Here is a 19,398-nt window from a genome sequence, read left to right as displayed (position 1 = left end):
CTCTGCACGGTCGCTAATGCACTAATCTATGGGTTAGTGGAACACAAATACTTTGTTGTAACATACATTTGAATACATACTCAAATTCATTTTCGGCAACTTGAAGTTGAACATTGAATTGTTGAACTATAGAGAACACTAGTTAACCTGTAGTTAGAGTCTATTACCTGCCGTTCTGACAGTATGAAGTTGCCTTAGTCAGATGTTTAAATCGGGTGTACAGCTTTCTATAGTTGTCATCGCGATTTATGGAAAATATAAGTTCATAGATAGCATACTCAATCAGATTACCATTAGTATCTTGAGTTTAATATGTACGATGCAGCCCATTTGTTCAAGAGAATCAGTGCCTATAATAGCACCTATTTCGAATTCTCAATCAAATTTTCGATGAAGTCTAAAATCCAGTGCAGAATCCAATGCCTTCAAGTTTTGATATGGAATCAATTTGCTGTAAAAAATTGAACAACTAATGTTTGAATTTTGCGTTTTCATAAATAGAATATTGATAGGATGGCAATGTAAGCGTTTGTATCAATGAGAAAATTAAGTTGAACCCACTCCACCTCACCTACATTTCAATCGAATATTATTTTCCGAGTTGCTGAAGCTAGAAGGCTATACTTATTTTTTGGTATTTTTCTCAAAGTAGAAACTATAATAACACAAAAGATGTTTCTTTCATCACATTTCTTCATTTGAAGTTACTATGGATGCTTCGGCCACATATTGGGGTTCGCAATGGGGTCCTGTATACCTGTGAGAATTTTATTTTTGTGGCATTGTTATTTGAAGTTTTTATTGCTTCTGTAACTAAACACTGACTAAAGAAAGGTGATGGTTGTGGTGTTACTGCGTCCACCGTTGGCGTATATTACAAAGTTCAAAGCGAGTGCAAGCTGCACTTGTCTAGCATGCTATCTGCTTGTTGTCTATAATGATAGAGATCTCCCTCTGCAAAAGATTTGACTGGCATCAATATGCTAAATATTTTCTAAACCCTTCTTCAAATAAAGGAGATGATTTGACTTGATTTGATGATTTGAAATCTATTGCTTCTCTCAATAAGAACAGAGAATGTTAGTATACAAAAAATTTGTCTTAATTTTTTAGTTCATTAGTACTGCTAGTACTAAAAATACTAAAAGAAATTGAAGAATAAACAAATTTTACTTAATGTAAGTATATATAATATATATATATATAATCTACAAAATTAGAATAATACATTTTGTAAATAAATAAAACAATTTTATTGCAAAAGTTATTAAATAAAATAGTACTTTAACTTTTGACTTCTACTTAAAATTTATTACTAATTTTTTAATGAATAGTAATATAGACATTAATATAGTAGATGAGTTCTCGAATCACACATTCTGTCATTACAAAAATGGTTGGCCATTAACAACTTCTCTTGCTTCTGAATCTCCTGTTCCACATAGTGTACTTCGATCATATAGTATCTTGAAGACTAACAGTTTTAGCTCAATCATTATATCTCTTCGCCATGGACACACTTGAAAGTATTACTTTATTTTAAGGTTAATTAAAAGGATCAGCACTAAAACGAGTATACTTGAAGCATACTTGAATATATTATTACCATATCTGTAGTTCTTCTAAGTACGCTCACCTGAAATAGAGATTAAATAGTCTATTCACTTCAACAGTTCACTTAACGAGTTTATCTAATATCGAAGTACTTTTATAAGCATAAACTTAGGCATTATACTGCATTTCGTAAAAGCAGTGACTTGTTTATCTCATTAAATCAACACCGTCATCAACAATTATGCTGAAATTGGAAAGAATATAGAATCGTCAAAAAACATTCTTCTCTGGAAGGTGAATTATCACTTTTCATTGTTATTCACATCTAAGACATCTAAGAAACTTTATGTTTCTTAGATAGTATGTTTCATTATGTTGACTTACCACATAATGACACTATTTAAGAGTAAAAACTTTAAAGTATACCATGAAATTAGCGCGAAGAAGATATTACAGTTAAGAACTAATTTTGATTTCTATATTGAGAATACTTCGCTTGGATATAACATTGTAAGATTTCGTGATCACATCAATACGAGAAATAAACTTAGAGTTTAAATAAATAAAACAAATTCGTTACAAAATTGAATAACCTAAAAAGTACCTTTAATTTTTATTTTTTTCTCAAAATTAACTTATAATTAACTAATTTGAATCTCGTGAATATTTATATTTTCATATTAAATTAATCACATTTTTTTTAACAAAGTTTAAGCCTAACTGAATGAAGTAATGTTTTCAGAGCATTTCTTTTCAGATTTGATTGAATTAAGACTACACATCAACTAAAGAACAGCACAAGCGAAAAAAAAGCTTCAGCAAAAATCAACTCATTCAATTCAAATTAACTCGTTATGAAGTAGTGAGTGAGTGCAAAACATACAGAGCAAACCAGATAAAACCGAATTAAATTCGATTAAAGCGAACATATAATTCCACTTCGATTAGTAAGCACAAAAAATTACCAACCAGGCAGACGTTAACGTTTTTTGTTTAAATATTTTGCGGTATAAAGTTATGAGCAAAAAGCTGTATTGCATAGACAACGTGTACATGAGTGAAATCAGTTGCTCTTTGTAAATAAAATAAAAATTGCCTGACTTTATTTTGTAAATTGTAATAAAAAATTACACCTAAAATTTTAAACAATTACATTGTTAGTTAATATAATATAAAATAATAAAACAAAACCAAATTAAACATCTAGTTCAATATACAATCGAACTATCGGTTATGAAAAAAAAATCCTTCATTATGTTTAAAAAATTGTTAAAATTATTATAATGAAAAAAATGTTAAACAATTGAATGAAATATTTACATCTAAACAATCTACCGTGTTGAAGCTTTTCAACTACTCTATAAATACTGCTCTATTCTACTGCTCAACTTCGCTCAAAACAATAACTGGTGTCAGCGGAAATTAAGTATAGAATATGTAAGCTTACCGAATATAACTAAATATCCCGAATTTTATCGTAAAATAGCTAAACTCTAAAGTGTTAATTTTTTATGGCGGTTAAAGATTTTGTTTTTTTATATTGATACATTTTGATTTGTTTTAGAATTGTTACAAAGTGTGACTTTTACGATTTAAAAACGAATATTGCATATAAATTATTGATTGCCAATTAATACATATAGACGAGCAGAACGAATTCGCTGCGTTCGCATAAAAGGAGCAACAAAAGCGAATTTTCAGTTAATCGTTGTTAAAATTTCGAAATGTTCGCTTCGTAGGATGCGCGCGTAAAAAGTGCAGTGTTCAAAAATAACTATTTTTTTTCAAATTTATACAAAAATAAAAAAAATATTTTAAGACTCCCAAACTTAAAGAAAATCAATCTGAATATGTAAAATAAATTTTTAAATTATAATAACTATATGTTTCATTTATTTTAAGTGCATTAATAAAAAAACTTTAAATTTTTTTGCATAGAATAATTTTGAACATTCAAAATGGCTGAGCGTTTTCAAATATCAAAAACCAATAATGAACAAGAAATGCCAAAAATAGTCGAAAATGTTAAATACCAAAATAATAATAACAATAATGTTAACATCAATGGACCTCCACCTACAATTGAAAACTCGGAAGAAAATCGTAGAAGCTCAAGACTTTCGATCCGCGGTTTCGGTAGCTTCCTGAAAAAAAATGAAGCTCGAAAATTCAGTTTAAACCAACTAACAAAGTATGTTAAAATTTATTACTATTTCATATTTTTTAATATTAAAAGTTTATTTGAAATATATTTACTTATAATATTTACATATTTTATGAAATAAATTCATTCATAATTTATTTCTATAGAAATATTTTTAATGACTTTGAATTTAATTTAAATATTAATACACGTTATTTTTCAACTTAAAAATTACAAATCTAAAAATGAGTTAAGTTAATAAATGAAATTAATTTATACACAAAGTGAAGTAAAACAATGAAAACTTTCACATTATATAACACAGAATTGAAGATTTAAATTTGAAAAGTTAATAACATTCCTACTTCTGGTTAAGTTTATAATTTGATAATCAACAGAAAAAAACTTTGTTTACATATTGTATATTTTTTTTATAATTTTATTTATTAAATTTGATTATTGTCTTAAAATAATATATTCCAAGTAAAATTACTAAAATCAAATATAAAAATTTTTAATACGAGTACAAAACCTATTTCACATTAATTTTTATTACATTATATATTATTTCTATTAACTTAGTCATTATCAGTCCCTCAAAGTTAATTATAAAAAATTTTAGCTGTGTAATTAACAAACATTTTTATTTAGTCATTACCAATTGTTTTACAAAATCATGCATTACACGTATATTAATATTTATTACCTTAATTTGCATACCCTTGATACATATAATCTAAAAAGAGTATATTAAGTTTACAAAAATATTTGTAACGTAGTGGACGAAAGACGGTCTTTAAGAGTGTGAAAGGATAAATCGATTAATGATATCCCTTTGACTGTCAAACCTAGCTTTACAATGGTTTTTTTTTGTAATAAAGACAGATAAAGTTGATAAATATATAAAAATACTTATCTACATAACATCGCGTTCGTGCAAAATAAAATTACTACTGTTTTTAGTACAAAGAACGAATTTATTATATCTGTACATTTGAAAACGTTTAGTTAGTAAAAAGTGAATAATTGAAATTGAAATTTATTAGTTTTCGCGTAGTTTCAAATTTTCATAATTGACTAAGAAGTTAAATATAATCGCCCAAACTTAATTTTTTAAACCATCGGTTTGAATTTTTTCATTATATTATTTATTTAAAATAATATATTATTAGGCTTTTGATTAGTGTCATACCCTAAAAATGAATAATATCATATTTATATTTATGTAGTCAAGAATACAAATAAATCAGGCTAACCATAATTAGTTTATTATAAAAAAGAAAGAAGTTTCGAATAGTAGTGAGCTGCAACAATAAAAATTATTTTCATATTATTTTAATTAATTGAATTTTTGGCTAAACAAACAGCTGTTTCGAGTATTGACAAATACCCATCATCAGTACTCTTGGAATTAATTCTTGTATTTAACTATTCGAAAATAATTTTTTTCAGACTCTAAGTACCAAGAATCGATATCGTGCCCTGTCAAATTTGATGCTCAAAGTCAGCGCTCCTTAACCAAGTGACTCAAAGCCGTACTTGACTTTTATGTTCGCACATTTTTCTGGAGTTTTATTAATTTGCTGTGAAAATTTTATTAACAAATTCACTTCCTGTGTTTATAATACAACGAAATCATAAACCAGCTGTAGAATAATTGAATTAATTAAATATATTTTTATTTTTATTTTTAATTGTTATATTTCAATACTATTCTTTTGTGGAGATATTATATATGCATGAGTTTATTTCTTTCTTTGTGTATAGAATTTAATTTAGGAACGTAAAACGGAGAAAGCCATGGTAATGTTAATCTACGATTCATGTCAGCTGTCGGCTTAAACAGTTTCTGTTAAAGTTAAATAGTTACTTCTGTCATGACTTTAAAATCAAATTTATAATAAAAACTTAGAAAAATTTATCGGTGATAGGGGGCGAGAAAAATGTTCAGCACTCACTTCAAGTCATATATTCAGTATTAGTTTTCAGTTTTATTTGATAGCACCTATGTGGGCGGCATTAAAGATAATTTTCGTTTTATCAAAATGACAAAGAGGCTTCTTGGTTCAAAATCTTTACGCATAATTACTATAGTTTGCTTGTGTACTTTGAAACTTTTTTTGGACCCACTTCTTAGATCATAAGAAAACCTATCAACCATAAATGTACTGCATTTCTATCTATCTCGTTGTAAGCAATAGTTTACTCAATATTTAGTTTTTTTTTTGTATTTTAAAAGTTCATTTAAAGTAAACGTCATTACTACAAAATGTTCAAATCGAACAAAATTTAAGTTTCAAATATTGTATAATTTTTTCAAGCCCACTTATGTTTATCTCCAAATTGGTATGAAAATGATCAATTGATAAAATTTGTTCAAATATAATCTGTAAATATAAAATTAATGTACATCACAAATTTTTAGTCAAGATTTTTTTTTTTTTTTTATATTACCTGACAAACAAGTATTTTTAAATTTTTTTGAACACTTCTGAGATAATCTTCTTCGGTAAGGTTGTCGTTGGTAAATATGTTATCACCAATACTATAGTTTTTAAATGACGCAAATGCTTTCAACTACTTAAAATAGTCCTTGCAAAATAGCCGAAATCGGCCAGTGATACCTAGTCTTGTTCAGCCAAAGTTACCCTATCCTTATTGTGTTTTCCTTCAAAGTATTTCTCATTAAAAATTACAAATAAACAAACCGGTCTCTAGGCATTAAAATTGTCATTTTTATTATATTTTTCTATTAATTCGTCGCTCACTCATTACCAGATTAAAACTCATCAAAATTCAAAGTTGTAGAAAAGATAAGCAAAATTAAAAGTTATTCTCAGGAAATTAATATATCCTTAACTCAGAAACACAAATTTGTGTAAAGCTTCTATGTACATAAATGTAGTACATCTACATTGCTTGCAGTGCTTCTGGTAAAAGTTCTATAGTACATGTGTTCTTCAAATTGATAGATAATTAAGAGAACTTCGTTTTAGAGGAATACGTTATAAACATTTTCGATTGTAGTAATATTTTAAATTTGTGTATTTCATGAATTTCTTATTTTATAACATGTATGCAATTTTATAATTTTTTATGTTATACATAATTTGCGTCTTCTTCATTATCATCATCATTTATTATCATCAACACAGCTTACATCAAGCTTTAGCCTACATTCAATCTTCATAATAAATCACTTTGAACAACAAATGACTCATTTTAATTCATTTTAAAAATAAATTAATGAGTTAAATTAATTTAAATATTGAGATAATTAGATATAAAATAATTTTATGTATATGCATTTTTTAACTTGATTGTTTTTAAAATAATGTTTCATTTTTCGCAATATTTTGTTTTAATGAAGTCAACGTACAAACTGAAGTAACGAAAGCTTTGAACTTTGTTTACATAAGGTTACAAATTAATTATATATATTTGTTTTTATAATTTTATTTATTAAAATAACGTTAGCAAAGAGAAACAATATAATTTAAAAATTATTAAATACTATATGATTGGAGATCAACATAATCAAAATAGTCTATATAATAACAATATTGATTATATTACGGGTATTTAAAAGTAATTAGTATTATATAGAACAATATAAAAGTATTAAAAATAGATAAAGAAATACCACAGTTCTTGATATATTTATAACAGCTTTTGTAGAAAGATAAGACACATTTATTTAACTTGTCTATCAACCGTCTCTGCTGGATTGTACTTTTCCTTTCATTACTTATCTTAAATATGAAGCAGTTTAAGTTAGTATTATTATTACTTTATTAGAACTATTAGATTTTCAATTTTCACTAATTTGTTGTTGATTCTCTTTAAATATTTAACTGCATTACTTTAGATATGAATATTAGATTAATATTATATTTTAAGTTCGAATATAAAAATACTCAAAAATGTGTGTTTTAAGTTTTCAATTTTAAAATTAAAAACATATTGGTAAAAGTTCGGATAATAGTAGATATAACATATAAATATGAAGTTCAATATATTATTCCTTTCAGTAGCCATGTTCAATATTTAATAAATAACGTAATAAAGTCTTATATTTATGTCTCGACCACTGTAAAATTTATTTGAAAAATATATGGAGCATATAGTTAGCGTGATCTTTAAAATTATGCCGCCAGTACATTTGTGATTTGAGTAGAACCACATATATATATTTAGGTATCACCATGGTTTTCAGTAAGAAAGAATCACACTTAATAAAATTAATGAAAATTTAAGCCTAAAAGCTAAACAGAAAAATATCTCTAATATTATCTAAAACATAATACATTTGCAATACACTATTTGCAATGTAAAAAAATTAGCAGTAACATTTACTTACCCGCATACTGCTTTGTATATAATTTATTTTGTTAAAGTTCTTACTTTTTTTCTTTTATAGTGAAACGCTTCCTAGATTAGATAATTACAGAATGTCCAAGAGGAATCAAAAACGTATATCCATTGGCGAAATGTATGGAGAGCATGAGCAAGAACAGGTAAGTGGGTCAACTAATAATTAATAATACCGTATTCCATTGAAAGTAAAAATCAAATAAAAAATCAATTAGCTTATTAGTACAAATATTATAGCATTGCTGTCATTGTAGATTTTCTAAGTTGTTTATCAGAAATAGTAATACGAGTATTATAAGTTTATTATTGTTTACGCTGAATTGTAGCTCAACTAACTTTAAATTGTATAAAGTGCTATTCAATAGTTTTCAACATTTAAAAACGTAATAATATTATTTATTCTGAATTTAGGTTTGAAATTTTTGGTATCTAAACAATTGGAAAAATTCTTTCTTTTTTATGAGTGGAAAAATTTGGAAATCAAACTTTCAGCAATTAATTACATATGAAATAATCAAAATCAAAGAATGTACTTGAAAATTACCTTAATAAGAGAGCAAATAAAATTGCATATGTAGTACATCTACAGGGAATACCGTATTACAATATTTACAAAAAGAGTAACTTCAATATAATTCTACAAGTAACTCATTTGAAAATGTAAATAAATATAATATTCAATTGATTAAAAAAATTTTAATACCCATATATGCGAATTAAGATGACGTCGAAAGCTTTCTTGACGTGGAATATAATAGAAATTATAGCCTTTTGATTTACAGCATTCAAACGAATTGAGCAATATCTAATCTGAAGTCTACCTAAATTTTATAAACATCGAATAAATATCAAATAAGTTTAATTTTAACAATTTTATCAATTAGCTTGAAACAATTAAATGAAGCAGTTTTATTTAGTTTTTCTAGGAGTGGGAGATATGTTTTTAATGATTCAAAATTGATGTCACATTTTTAAAATCATTTAATCAACAGTAATAAATCTTAAGTATAAGATTAGTTAAGTAACAAAATTGAATACAGCAGATAATTAAAAAATTAAACAAACATGAAAAATACAAATAAGCAAATATATATAATTGTTGTCACCTGTTTTAATTATTCTTATGAGCACGAAACTAAATATTAATAAAATAATTTTATTTTAAATAAAACTTACAACAGTTATACACGCATGTTACCCTATAGTAGAATTAAGTCAATAAAAAAACTGTATAAGGTTCGTGAGTAATTAGCTTTATTTGTAAGCTTAAATAAACAAATTTTAATCACTAAAAACATAAATAAAAAATGAAATTACTTGAAAGCAACAAACCTTAGGGGTAGCCAAGGATAAATTGGACTAACACAGAACATTTTCAAACACTTTTCTGGATGTTGCCTACACATTGTGTTTGACTATTTCATAATTAATTCATTTATCGAAATTCCCAAACGACCATCTTCCTTGGCTAATATTTCTTTTAATACATAATTTTTCCAAAACACATTTTCAATTCCTGTCAAAAAAACTAGTGATCTTGACTTATTTAAAATAAATTTGGCAATACTTTCTTTTTTCCAGCAAGTATTATTCAAAATCTTGGAACTCAATTGATTTGAATTAAAAGCATAACATGTACGTTATAGTATAGAATAATTGTGGCAAAAAATATTTATTTTTTTATTTTATATATTATTAACGCATATTTTACAACTGCTGCTGTTTTATTTAATTGATATTGTAATATATACATTTGATATACATGTGTTAAGTAAAGCCTGATTAAAATCAACTCGGTAATTAATATCAATCATTGAGTATAAATATAATAATTAATATTTTATTGTTGAATATAATTATATACTCAATGTATCAATACAAATTCATATGCGACAACTTATTGTTTTTACGAATAAGTAGCCTGTTGTTATCATTGTTAGAATATGGTTCATTTGGACATAGACATTTTTTAATTAAATTTAATTATAAAATAATTAACAAAAATATAAACGTCATCCAAGATAACATTCGAAACTTGGACTTAAATTTTATTGCTTAACCCTTAACTGATTCTACCATTACCCTCGCAACAACTTGATGAAGGAACGGTTTTTTCTATAATTGTATATATGGCTACATTTTCAATGTCCTTTTTCTGCATTACTTTGTTATTTTCTTAATATAGATAAAATATAGAATATAGATAAAAAATTGCAAAATTATAGCATTATAATACAATACCATATCAAGTAGAATGTGTGATTTGTTGTTAATGGCTGGACATATGTCTTTAATTTAAAAAAGAAATTTATTAGAAACGTTGTGTAAAATGTGAAACCATTGTCTTAGATAATGATAAAAATGTAATCTTTGAATGAATCCCATTTGAAAACATCTCCTAATTCCGTAGGGTTTTATAGTGTCTATGTAATTAAAACGACAGCGAGTAGTAGGCTCTAAAATAGTGTTAAGAATATTTTTAATGAGCTTATACACATATTATTTACAATTGGATTAATAGAGTTAAACAGTACACATATATGTTTTCATCAGTTCCGAATTAAAAAAAAAATACTACAATCAAATTAGTTAAAAAAAAAAGCGCAAATCTTGAAATAAAACAAAACAAATGGAAACTTCTATAGCTCTTCGCTTTCTCATTTTACTCCTAAGTCAGAAATATGCAAAGAGCCAAAATATTCGAGCTCATAGATTAAAAAAATATGTTTTTTGTAAATATGTTGTTTTCTTTGCGTCATTTAAAGTTGTATAGCATACAATTCCCTACAAAGTTTGGAACTCAATTAATATAACTTGATATATGCTCTATATCATTTATAGAGTATATATACTATATTTATAATAGTATATAACTAACTATACTTAGTATATAACTATAAGTATAGTTATATACTCTAATATAACTTTCTTATATTTATATAAGTTTTTATATAATTATTTATTTATAAATAACTTATGCAAATTAAAAAACACTTAAATATAATAACCAGATTACACATGTAAGTAGAATGAAAATTAGATTCAAAACACATGCTAGCAATTTGCCCAGTATTAATGCATTAACTAAAAAATACTTAAATGTGCATTTTATATCGGATAAAGAACTAAGACTCAGTAAAGTAGATTCAATACTATGATTTCTCGAGGGATTTTCGATTTAAAGAAATACTTCAAATCGATGAAAGCAGCACGATGGATGTCTAGACCGCAATTCAAAATCCCCTAACTTAAAATAAGATATTTATAAATATATAATTGAGAATTCTCAATAGTTTAACTTTTAATGCTTAAAACAGTATTTTGTAGCCATTTCTGAATAAATAATTTAATAACTTAAGAAAACCATTTAATTTTTTTAACCTTTTATTTCACCTTAAATATAAAAATGAGTCTCAAAAATATATTATTATGTTATAATTATTATAAGCGTTTAATTGGACATATAATATGTTAAATTGAATTTCATATAATTCATATAATTGAAACAAAAACACCCATTGAATTTAAAAAACTTTATATATACAATTTAAAACGTTTATTAAAAATGATTTTAAAATTTTAATATTATTTGAAAATAATTTAGTAAGCTTTCCCCTTCTTCAAGACTATATTATTTTATTTAAACTTAAATAAAATTTACATTAAAATGTTACACATATTATATGTATATATATATTGGAAAAACTTAGAAAAATAGTTTTACTAAATAAGTAAACTCATTAAATATTTATAAAAAAATGTTTGTTACTTGCGGTTTGCATTTATCAATATTGTCTTTTATAATTATGATTATCGATGCTGAACGTTCTAATTAATATTATTAGCAATTATAAAGTTAACGATGAATAATTATTGTGAACTAACATTATTGAGTTCCATACGATATTAAACTAATTTAAAGTGAACCGATGCACTTTTTGATTTTCTTATACATGGTTTTCCATCTATCTATATATATTTCAATAAATATATTATTGAAGCAATCAAACGAAATTTTGTAAAAGGGCTTTGATATAACTTGTAGCAGATCAATTTGACTTTTATAAACTTGAATAACTGTTATTGATTGACTATTTTGTAATTCCCAAATATGATTTAATATTAGTGTGAAAAATGTTTATTCCGTGAATTTCAACATAAATTTTAAAGCCAATTAATTTTTCACTTTTTATTTAGCTAATATTCATAATTTTCTATTTTATTTCTGTTCACTTTTTTTAATCTTATAAGCTAGCTAAAAGTATTTTCGTTTGTTATAAATGAACTAAGTTGATCACTGGTGGCATTTTCATAATATTTCGATTCTGAATATCCAGAAACAAATGTCGTTAATTTTTTTAACATTCAAGGTATCGCCAATAATATTTCACTATCACTATGTAATAGTTACTCTCTACTGAACAGGTTTTTTGATATAACACCTTCTTTTAACATCTGGTTAAGAATTATTGTAGCAAATTCGTACGCATGATAAACTATGTCCTTCATCGCAATAACGTGAGAATTCAGAGGTACGATTTGAACGAAACCTTTATTAATATTATTTCAAATTTTCAATTCAAAATAAATTATCTTTTATATTCTTTATTTTCAAATTGAATATAATTTTGTATTGTCGTATCTATAACGTTTAGTTGACAATTTTAAACATATAAACTCTTACAGGCAAAGATAATCTATTAACTTCGTTAGAAGCAGCGCCAATTGATATAAATTGGAGAGCAAAGCAGCGGTATTGATTCTTGAATTATATCTATATCTTATATCTATCAAGTAAGAATTGTGTCAATTTCAATTTCTTCTATTCTGTTAATATTGGAAATACTCCAGATTTTGAAAACTTTTTACCCATAAAATTAAAATAAATGAATTAATTTAAGTAAAATTTAGTATAATCATATAAGCGATAACAATATTTTATATGTTATTATTATTGAAGATCACAAAAGACACACTCTATCTATATAACATAGTTCGCCATTGTCATTAACTTCAGTACTTTAAAATTAAGATCAAAAATTCCTAAATTATTTTCCACGAATCTTGTACAGAGCTCAAATATCACTAGCATATAATAATGTTTTTCACCCTCCGGCAATTTTGTAATTTTAGGTAAAGTTCAGAGTGCATTGTAGGCGATCAAGGCGCCAAAGATAATATTATTATTATTCCAGTGAGATCTTACATAATTTATTAATGATTCGACACTATATGCTTTTAAGAAATAACAATTACATTTATAAATTGACAATTATAAGTGTTAGAAAAAATATCCGAAACAATGATAGTTATACAACTATACAACATGTATAGTAACATATATGTTGAGTGATTAATTATTGTTTGCAAGTTAAAATCCAAAAAATAAATAATAGTTTCTGTGTTAAACTAAACTAAACTAAATGTACTAAATATTTTAAAAAAAATTTTTTATAGACTATACAAATACCAGAACCCCCAAATGAACCAAGCGGACACATGATTAAACTTGGCTGGATCGCTGGTGTTATGATACCATGTTTGCTAAATATTTGGGGTGTCATGCTCTTCCTGCGGCTCAGTTGGGTTGTGGCTGAATCGGGCATACTGGAAACTCTTATTATCATTACGATCTCAGCAGTGGTTTGTGTTATCACAACATTATCGCTTTCTGCCATTAGTACAAATGGCGAAGTGAAAGGTGGCGGTGTGTACTTCATTATATCACGCTCGTTGGGTCCTGAATTCGGTGCTTCTGTTGGCATTGTTTTTGCATTTGCTAATGCTGTTGCAGCTTCCATGAATACTATTGGTTTCTGTGATTCTCTCAACGATTTGTTAAGTAAGTAATTAATGTTAAGTTAAGCAAATACAAATCTAATAAGAAGTATATAATAATGTGTGTTCGCGTTAAGTAAAGACTTATACTTTTAGTTTATATAAATTTGATTATTTTAATTTTTTGATTTTTAGAGCACAATGGTTTAAAAATTGTTGATGGCAGTATTAACGATGTTCGCATTGTGGGTGTTTGCGCCATACTCGTACTGATTCTTATTTGTTGCGTTGGTATGGAATGGGAATCAAAAGCGCAAAACTTTCTCATAGTTACTATTGTTTTGGCCATATTTAACTTTATAATTGGTGCTGCTATTGGACCGCAAGGAAAGGAAGAAGATATTGCCAAAGGATTTGTGGGCTTTTCATGTAATGAGAAACACTTTTTTTTGTAAAATTTTGTATTGTAATTATACTTCTATTGCTTAGGGAACACATTTAAGGAAAACTTTGGCTCTGATTATCGTTTTTCAGAAGGATTAAATCAAAATTTTTTCAGCGTATTTGCTATTTACTTTCCTAGTGTAACTGGTATTCAAGCTGGTGCAAATATTTGTGGTGATTTAAAAGATCCTGGTGGTGCTATACCTAAAGGAACGTTTTGGGCACTTTTAATCTCTATGACTTCGTATGCCGTATTTGCTTTTTTTGCTGGCGGTGCTGCTGTACGTGATGCTTCTGGTAATGTAGCTGACCTCATTAACGGTACAATTGTTAGCTCATCTCTACCATGTAAATTAAATAATGTATGCCATTTTTTTTAAAACAAAATATCTAAAATATTAATAGAAATTATGTAATACAGACTTGCGAGTTCGGTTTGGCAAATTCCTATTCAGTGATGCAACTAATGTCACTTTGGGAACCATTGATCTATGCTGGTTGCTTTGCGGCTACTCTCAGTACTGCATTGACTAATTTACTTTCTGTGCCACGCCTTGTTCAAGCTTTGGGTATTGACCAAATATATCCCGGACTAATATTCTTTTCGAAACCTTATGGCAAACATGGCGAACCATACAGAGGCTATGTACTTACCTTCCTTATATCTGCTGGATTTTTGCTTATTGGTGAACTTAATGTAATTGCACCTCTAATATCCACTTTCTATTTAGCCTCTTATGCACTTATTAACTTCTGTACATTCCATGCTGCATTTGTTAAGCCGCTTGGTTGGCGCCCAACATTCAAGGTGAGTGGAATCGCTATTAAATCACAGCTTTATTTTTTAATTTTATATTAGATCGTATCTTCTTTAGTACTATAACCTATGGCTTAGTTTATTTGGTTTTGTACTTTGTATTGCTATAATGTTCCTAATCGATTGGATGTCTTCTCTTATTACAATGGTCATAATATTTGCATTGTATTTGGTGGTGATGTATCGCAAACCTGATGCCAATTGGGGCTCCTCAACACAAGCACAGCAATACAAAGCTGCACTAACTGCTGTACATAGACTGCAGAATGTAAGCGACCATGTGAAAAATTATAGTCCACAAGTGTTGGTGCTATCGGGTGATCCTAAATCCAGACCACCTTTAATAGATTTCGGCTATTTACTTACAAAGAACAATTCGCTGATGTTTGTGGGAAATATTTTGCCAGTAAATTATACTGATACATGTAGGATATCATTATACCACATAATTATTTCTATCTTTTATCTTAGTTACATATGGGATATAAAAATTTGCAGAACCTTATCAAGGACGGTCAAAATTATTTAGACGCGAGAAAAATAAAAGCATTTTATAATGTAATCGATGGATTTACAATGGAAGATGGCGTTAATGCCATGATAAAGTCAATAGGTGTTGGAAAAATGTCTCCTAATATCTTATTAATGGGCTACAAATCAAACTGGTATCACTGTAAAAAAGAAGACATTGAAACTTATTTCAATATTTTATAGTATGTTTGCAATTAAAATAAGAATTTTTATATTTTATTTTAAAATATATTTTTTTTTATTATTTTAATAGCTCTGCCTTCTCTCATCGCATGGGTGTAGCAATATTGCGTTTGCCTAATGGCCTTGATTTTTCTGATTTGAATCAAGAGATAACTGTATCAAGTTATAATGCTCTAAATCATTTACAAACAGTAAATGCTCAAGGATTCAGTAATCCTACTATGCTCGATACAACAGCTGCTTCAGATTTATTACACATAGACTCTAATCTCAATCTGGCGGGCATGGATAGTACTAGTTCATCAATTATCGGATATGAGACCAATGAAATGCCAAATATGAGAAGCAGTAAAAATTACACATTAAACCAAAACGATACTATCACTTACATGACGAAAGGTGGCTCAGAAGTACCGAAAAATATTTTAGATGCTGTGACAACATTCACTCGTAAGCAACAAAAGAGTACTATAGATGTATTTTGGTTATATGATGATGGCGGTAATTATATATTATTTGAATTTTAACCTTTATCGTTAAACATTGTATACTAATTGTTAAAGGGCTTACAATGCTGCTACCACACATAATTTCTATGCGATCTAATTGGCAAAACTGTAAACTCCGTGTGTTTGCACTTAGCCATGGTAAAGATGATGAAGCTGAAGAGAAAAAGTAAATTATAGATTTAAAATATAATTGGTAACTTTAAATAATTTTTATCTGTTTTTAGCATGGCAAATTTATTGAAAAAACTTCGCATCAGATACTCTGAATTAATAATGCTTAAAGGGCTCACTGATCAGCCTCATATGAATACTCTGATGAAACATAAACGTTTAATACAAAATTTCTGTAAAAATCCAATAAATGATTTCGGTTTAACGGAAGAAGAAATTCTGTTAATGGAAGAGAAAACCTGGAGACAATTGCGTATACATGAATTGGTTGTGAAATATTCATCAAAAGCTGCACTCATTGTTATGTCATTACCTATGCCACGAAAGGTAAATATCCACATTAGCCTTTATTCAACGAATTCAAAATTATTAATTTTCTTATAACCCAAACAAATGTAGGAAGCTATTTCAACACCATTATACATGTCTTGGTTAGAGATGCTCACAAGTGAGATTGACTGCCCAATAGTTCTTGCGCGCGGTAATCAAACGCCCGTTCTAACATTTTATTCATAGTATTATAATTGCTCATTTTATATCAAATATTTTAAATAAAATGTTTCTTAAAGCAAAATAAAATAAAACTTCTTTTGTTTTTATAATTCGTTTTAGAAAATATTTTTACTATTGATTGTATTTTATAGAATTAGAGGATGAATAAAAACAAACTACACAGAACATTACGTTTTGTATCGTTTCATACATTTAAACACACAAAACACAAACACGAAGCATGTACTCAACTAACAAATTTTTTGTTAAGGTTGTATGCAATACACAGACCCACAAATTATAGCGTACCGTTTGCGTACATGTACACCACAACTGTACAGTGTATACTATAACTGTACAGTCTACACTACAACCGTACAGTGTATACTATAACTGTACAGTGTATATAGTATACACTACAACTGTACAGTGTACACTAAAACTACAATACAAATAAAAAATCTACAATACAAATGTAAAGTGTACAGTACAACAGTATAGTCTACACTACAACTGTACAGTCAACACTACAATTGTAGAGTCTAAACTCTAATTCTACACTAGATCTGGGAAGTCTAACAAATTTCCACACTTTATAATATTATTAAAATATCGTTATTTAAGAAATTAATAATGCAACATTACTTAATGAGACCATCAAAAAAAATTGATATTATTCGTAAATATTTGTTTTTATAATTTTATTTCTAAACTTTTAAATTCTGATTTTAAAAACTAAATAGATTATAACTTTTTTTACTTGATATAGCTTGTGTGTTTTTAACAAATTTGTAAAAAAAATTTAAAAAAGCTTTTTAACTCATTTGATGGTATAAAAACTTAGAGTACATTACCGTATAATTAAAAAATTTTTCTTGAGATGCTTAAAGAATATGTAATTTTAATTATTTAATTCTTTTTTTGGTTATCGAAACAATATTTTAAATTTCAATAGTTTAATTTCTAAACCTAATTTAGATAAATGGCATGCAGTTGAATATGTTTATGTATTTTAAAATTTTTTTATCAATGTTAAAAAAGTAAAATTATTCCATCATCATACCAAGTGTATGCATAAGTGTTTTCGTTTTTTTTTTTTTTTATAAAAAACACGCAATTAATAATTACAAGGGAAACTAATTATTTTATTCAAAATACTGACCATCGACTTTTACACATTACACCCATCTTTCAGATAATTTCATTCCAAAAAAAACTGCTTGTCTTTGCGGCAAACTCCCCATTCAAGCGATATCAAGGTGTCTTTCAGTGTTTTTGTTGCGTAAGACGGTGCATTGTTAAGTAACATAAACACTTTACTTCTGCACCATTCCAATCACCTTCTAATTAATGCCTGATTTAATTCATTTAATTGCTTGCGATAGCGGTAACGGTTTTGTACATTAACGGTTTTGCCGGAGTTCAAAAGTTCCAACCAAGCACAAAGCACGGCCTTCCTGCCAAAATGACTCAGCTTGCTGTTGAAGAACGGCTTAATCAGGTGAAAGTCTCTAGATTGCGTTTTTAAAATAAATCAAATCTTTTTCAGGTACAAAATTCAACATGATTACTGAACGATAAAACAAAGACGCTAATTTATCTCTTAGTTCAGAGCCCGGGAAAACGTATCCCTACACCTGGTATACCGAATAATGCAAATTTAATGCGATTCATATTTTTTTCAATCGTTATTAAAAAATTTATTTTTATCAAATATATTTATAGTAACTATGTTTCTAAGTTCTATAAAATTAATTAATATTGCAATATAAAATATTGCTATAGAGAAATATTCTCTATAGCTAATTTTTAAATCCTCAATATAACTAAAAATAACACTAAATATTTTATACTAGAATATAACAAAGTAGTTTTTGCAACTTTAGCATAAAATACTAAAACAGTAAAACCTCAAATAGGACAGCGCATGAAATGGAATCGATGGGAGTTATTAGGAAATATCAAATCGTTCAATAATAATTGTTTTGCCAAAAAAATAATTCTAATTCTGGACAAACTCAAAGAATTTGAAGGGTTATTGAAAAATAATAATTTTTATAATATAAACAGTTGTGGTACAGCTAAAATGCATACAATTTTTCAGAAAATTTTCGTTAGTGCCTAAAAATTGTATTCTTGAACAAAGAAATATATTTAAACATTTTAAATTTTTCTTAAAAACATAAGATTTTTATTAACGTTAATCTAATTATTATATATCAATTATTTACTTTAATTCACCATGTACACTTTATCGAAGTATATATATATTTTTTTTCTAACATTTAATTTCCACTCAAATGATTCACGTACCATTCAAATAAATATTGCATACTTTGCGGCATTCAAAAAAATGTGTACATGAGTAAGAGTGGTTTACTTCCATGTATGTGGAGGCTATC

General features: G+C 26.9%; 1 protein-coding gene across 1 annotated transcript; it reads left to right on the top strand.

Annotated features, from left to right (window-relative positions):
- Positions 1-3,446: 3,446 nt before the first annotated feature.
- On the top strand, positions 3,447-17,082 carry LOC119681071 (bumetanide-sensitive sodium-(potassium)-chloride cotransporter-like). Its single transcript, XM_038094141.1, has 12 exons — positions 3,447-3,745; positions 8,118-8,214; positions 13,529-13,913; positions 14,045-14,278; positions 14,339-14,655; positions 14,715-15,101; positions 15,169-15,516; positions 15,582-15,823; positions 15,895-16,325; positions 16,388-16,499; positions 16,558-16,831; positions 16,904-17,082. Exons 1-12 carry the CDS (start codon positions 3,513-3,515, stop codon positions 17,018-17,020), a joined length of 3,177 nt encoding a protein of 1,058 aa, XP_037950069.1. The 5' UTR covers positions 3,447-3,512; the 3' UTR covers positions 17,021-17,082.
- Positions 17,083-19,398: the final 2,316 nt, after the last annotated feature.

Source organism: Teleopsis dalmanni, chromosome 2 (assembly GCF_002237135.1).
Source record: "Teleopsis dalmanni isolate 2A chromosome 2, ASM223713v2, whole genome shotgun sequence".
Lineage (NCBI taxonomy): Eukaryota > Metazoa > Arthropoda > Insecta > Diptera > Diopsidae > Teleopsis > Teleopsis dalmanni.
The sequence above is the reverse complement of the archived record's forward strand: the minus strand, read 5'-3'. Positions and strand labels throughout refer to the sequence as shown.

What these genes read in the sequence shown, in the direction of transcription:
- LOC119681071 (XM_038094141.1), top strand. Translation starts at nt 3,513, where the DNA reads ATGGCTGAGCGTTTTCAAATATCAAAAACCAATAATGAACAAGAAATG. An exon ending in AGGATTTGTGGGCTTTTCAT is followed by an intron (nt 14,279 to 14,338) that starts GTAATGAGAAAC and finishes TCTATTGCTTAG; the next exon opens with GGAACACATTTAAGGAAAAC. An exon ending in ACTTATTTCAATATTTTATA is followed by an intron (nt 15,824 to 15,894) that starts GTATGTTTGCAA and finishes TTATTTTAATAG; the next exon opens with CTCTGCCTTCTCTCATCGCA.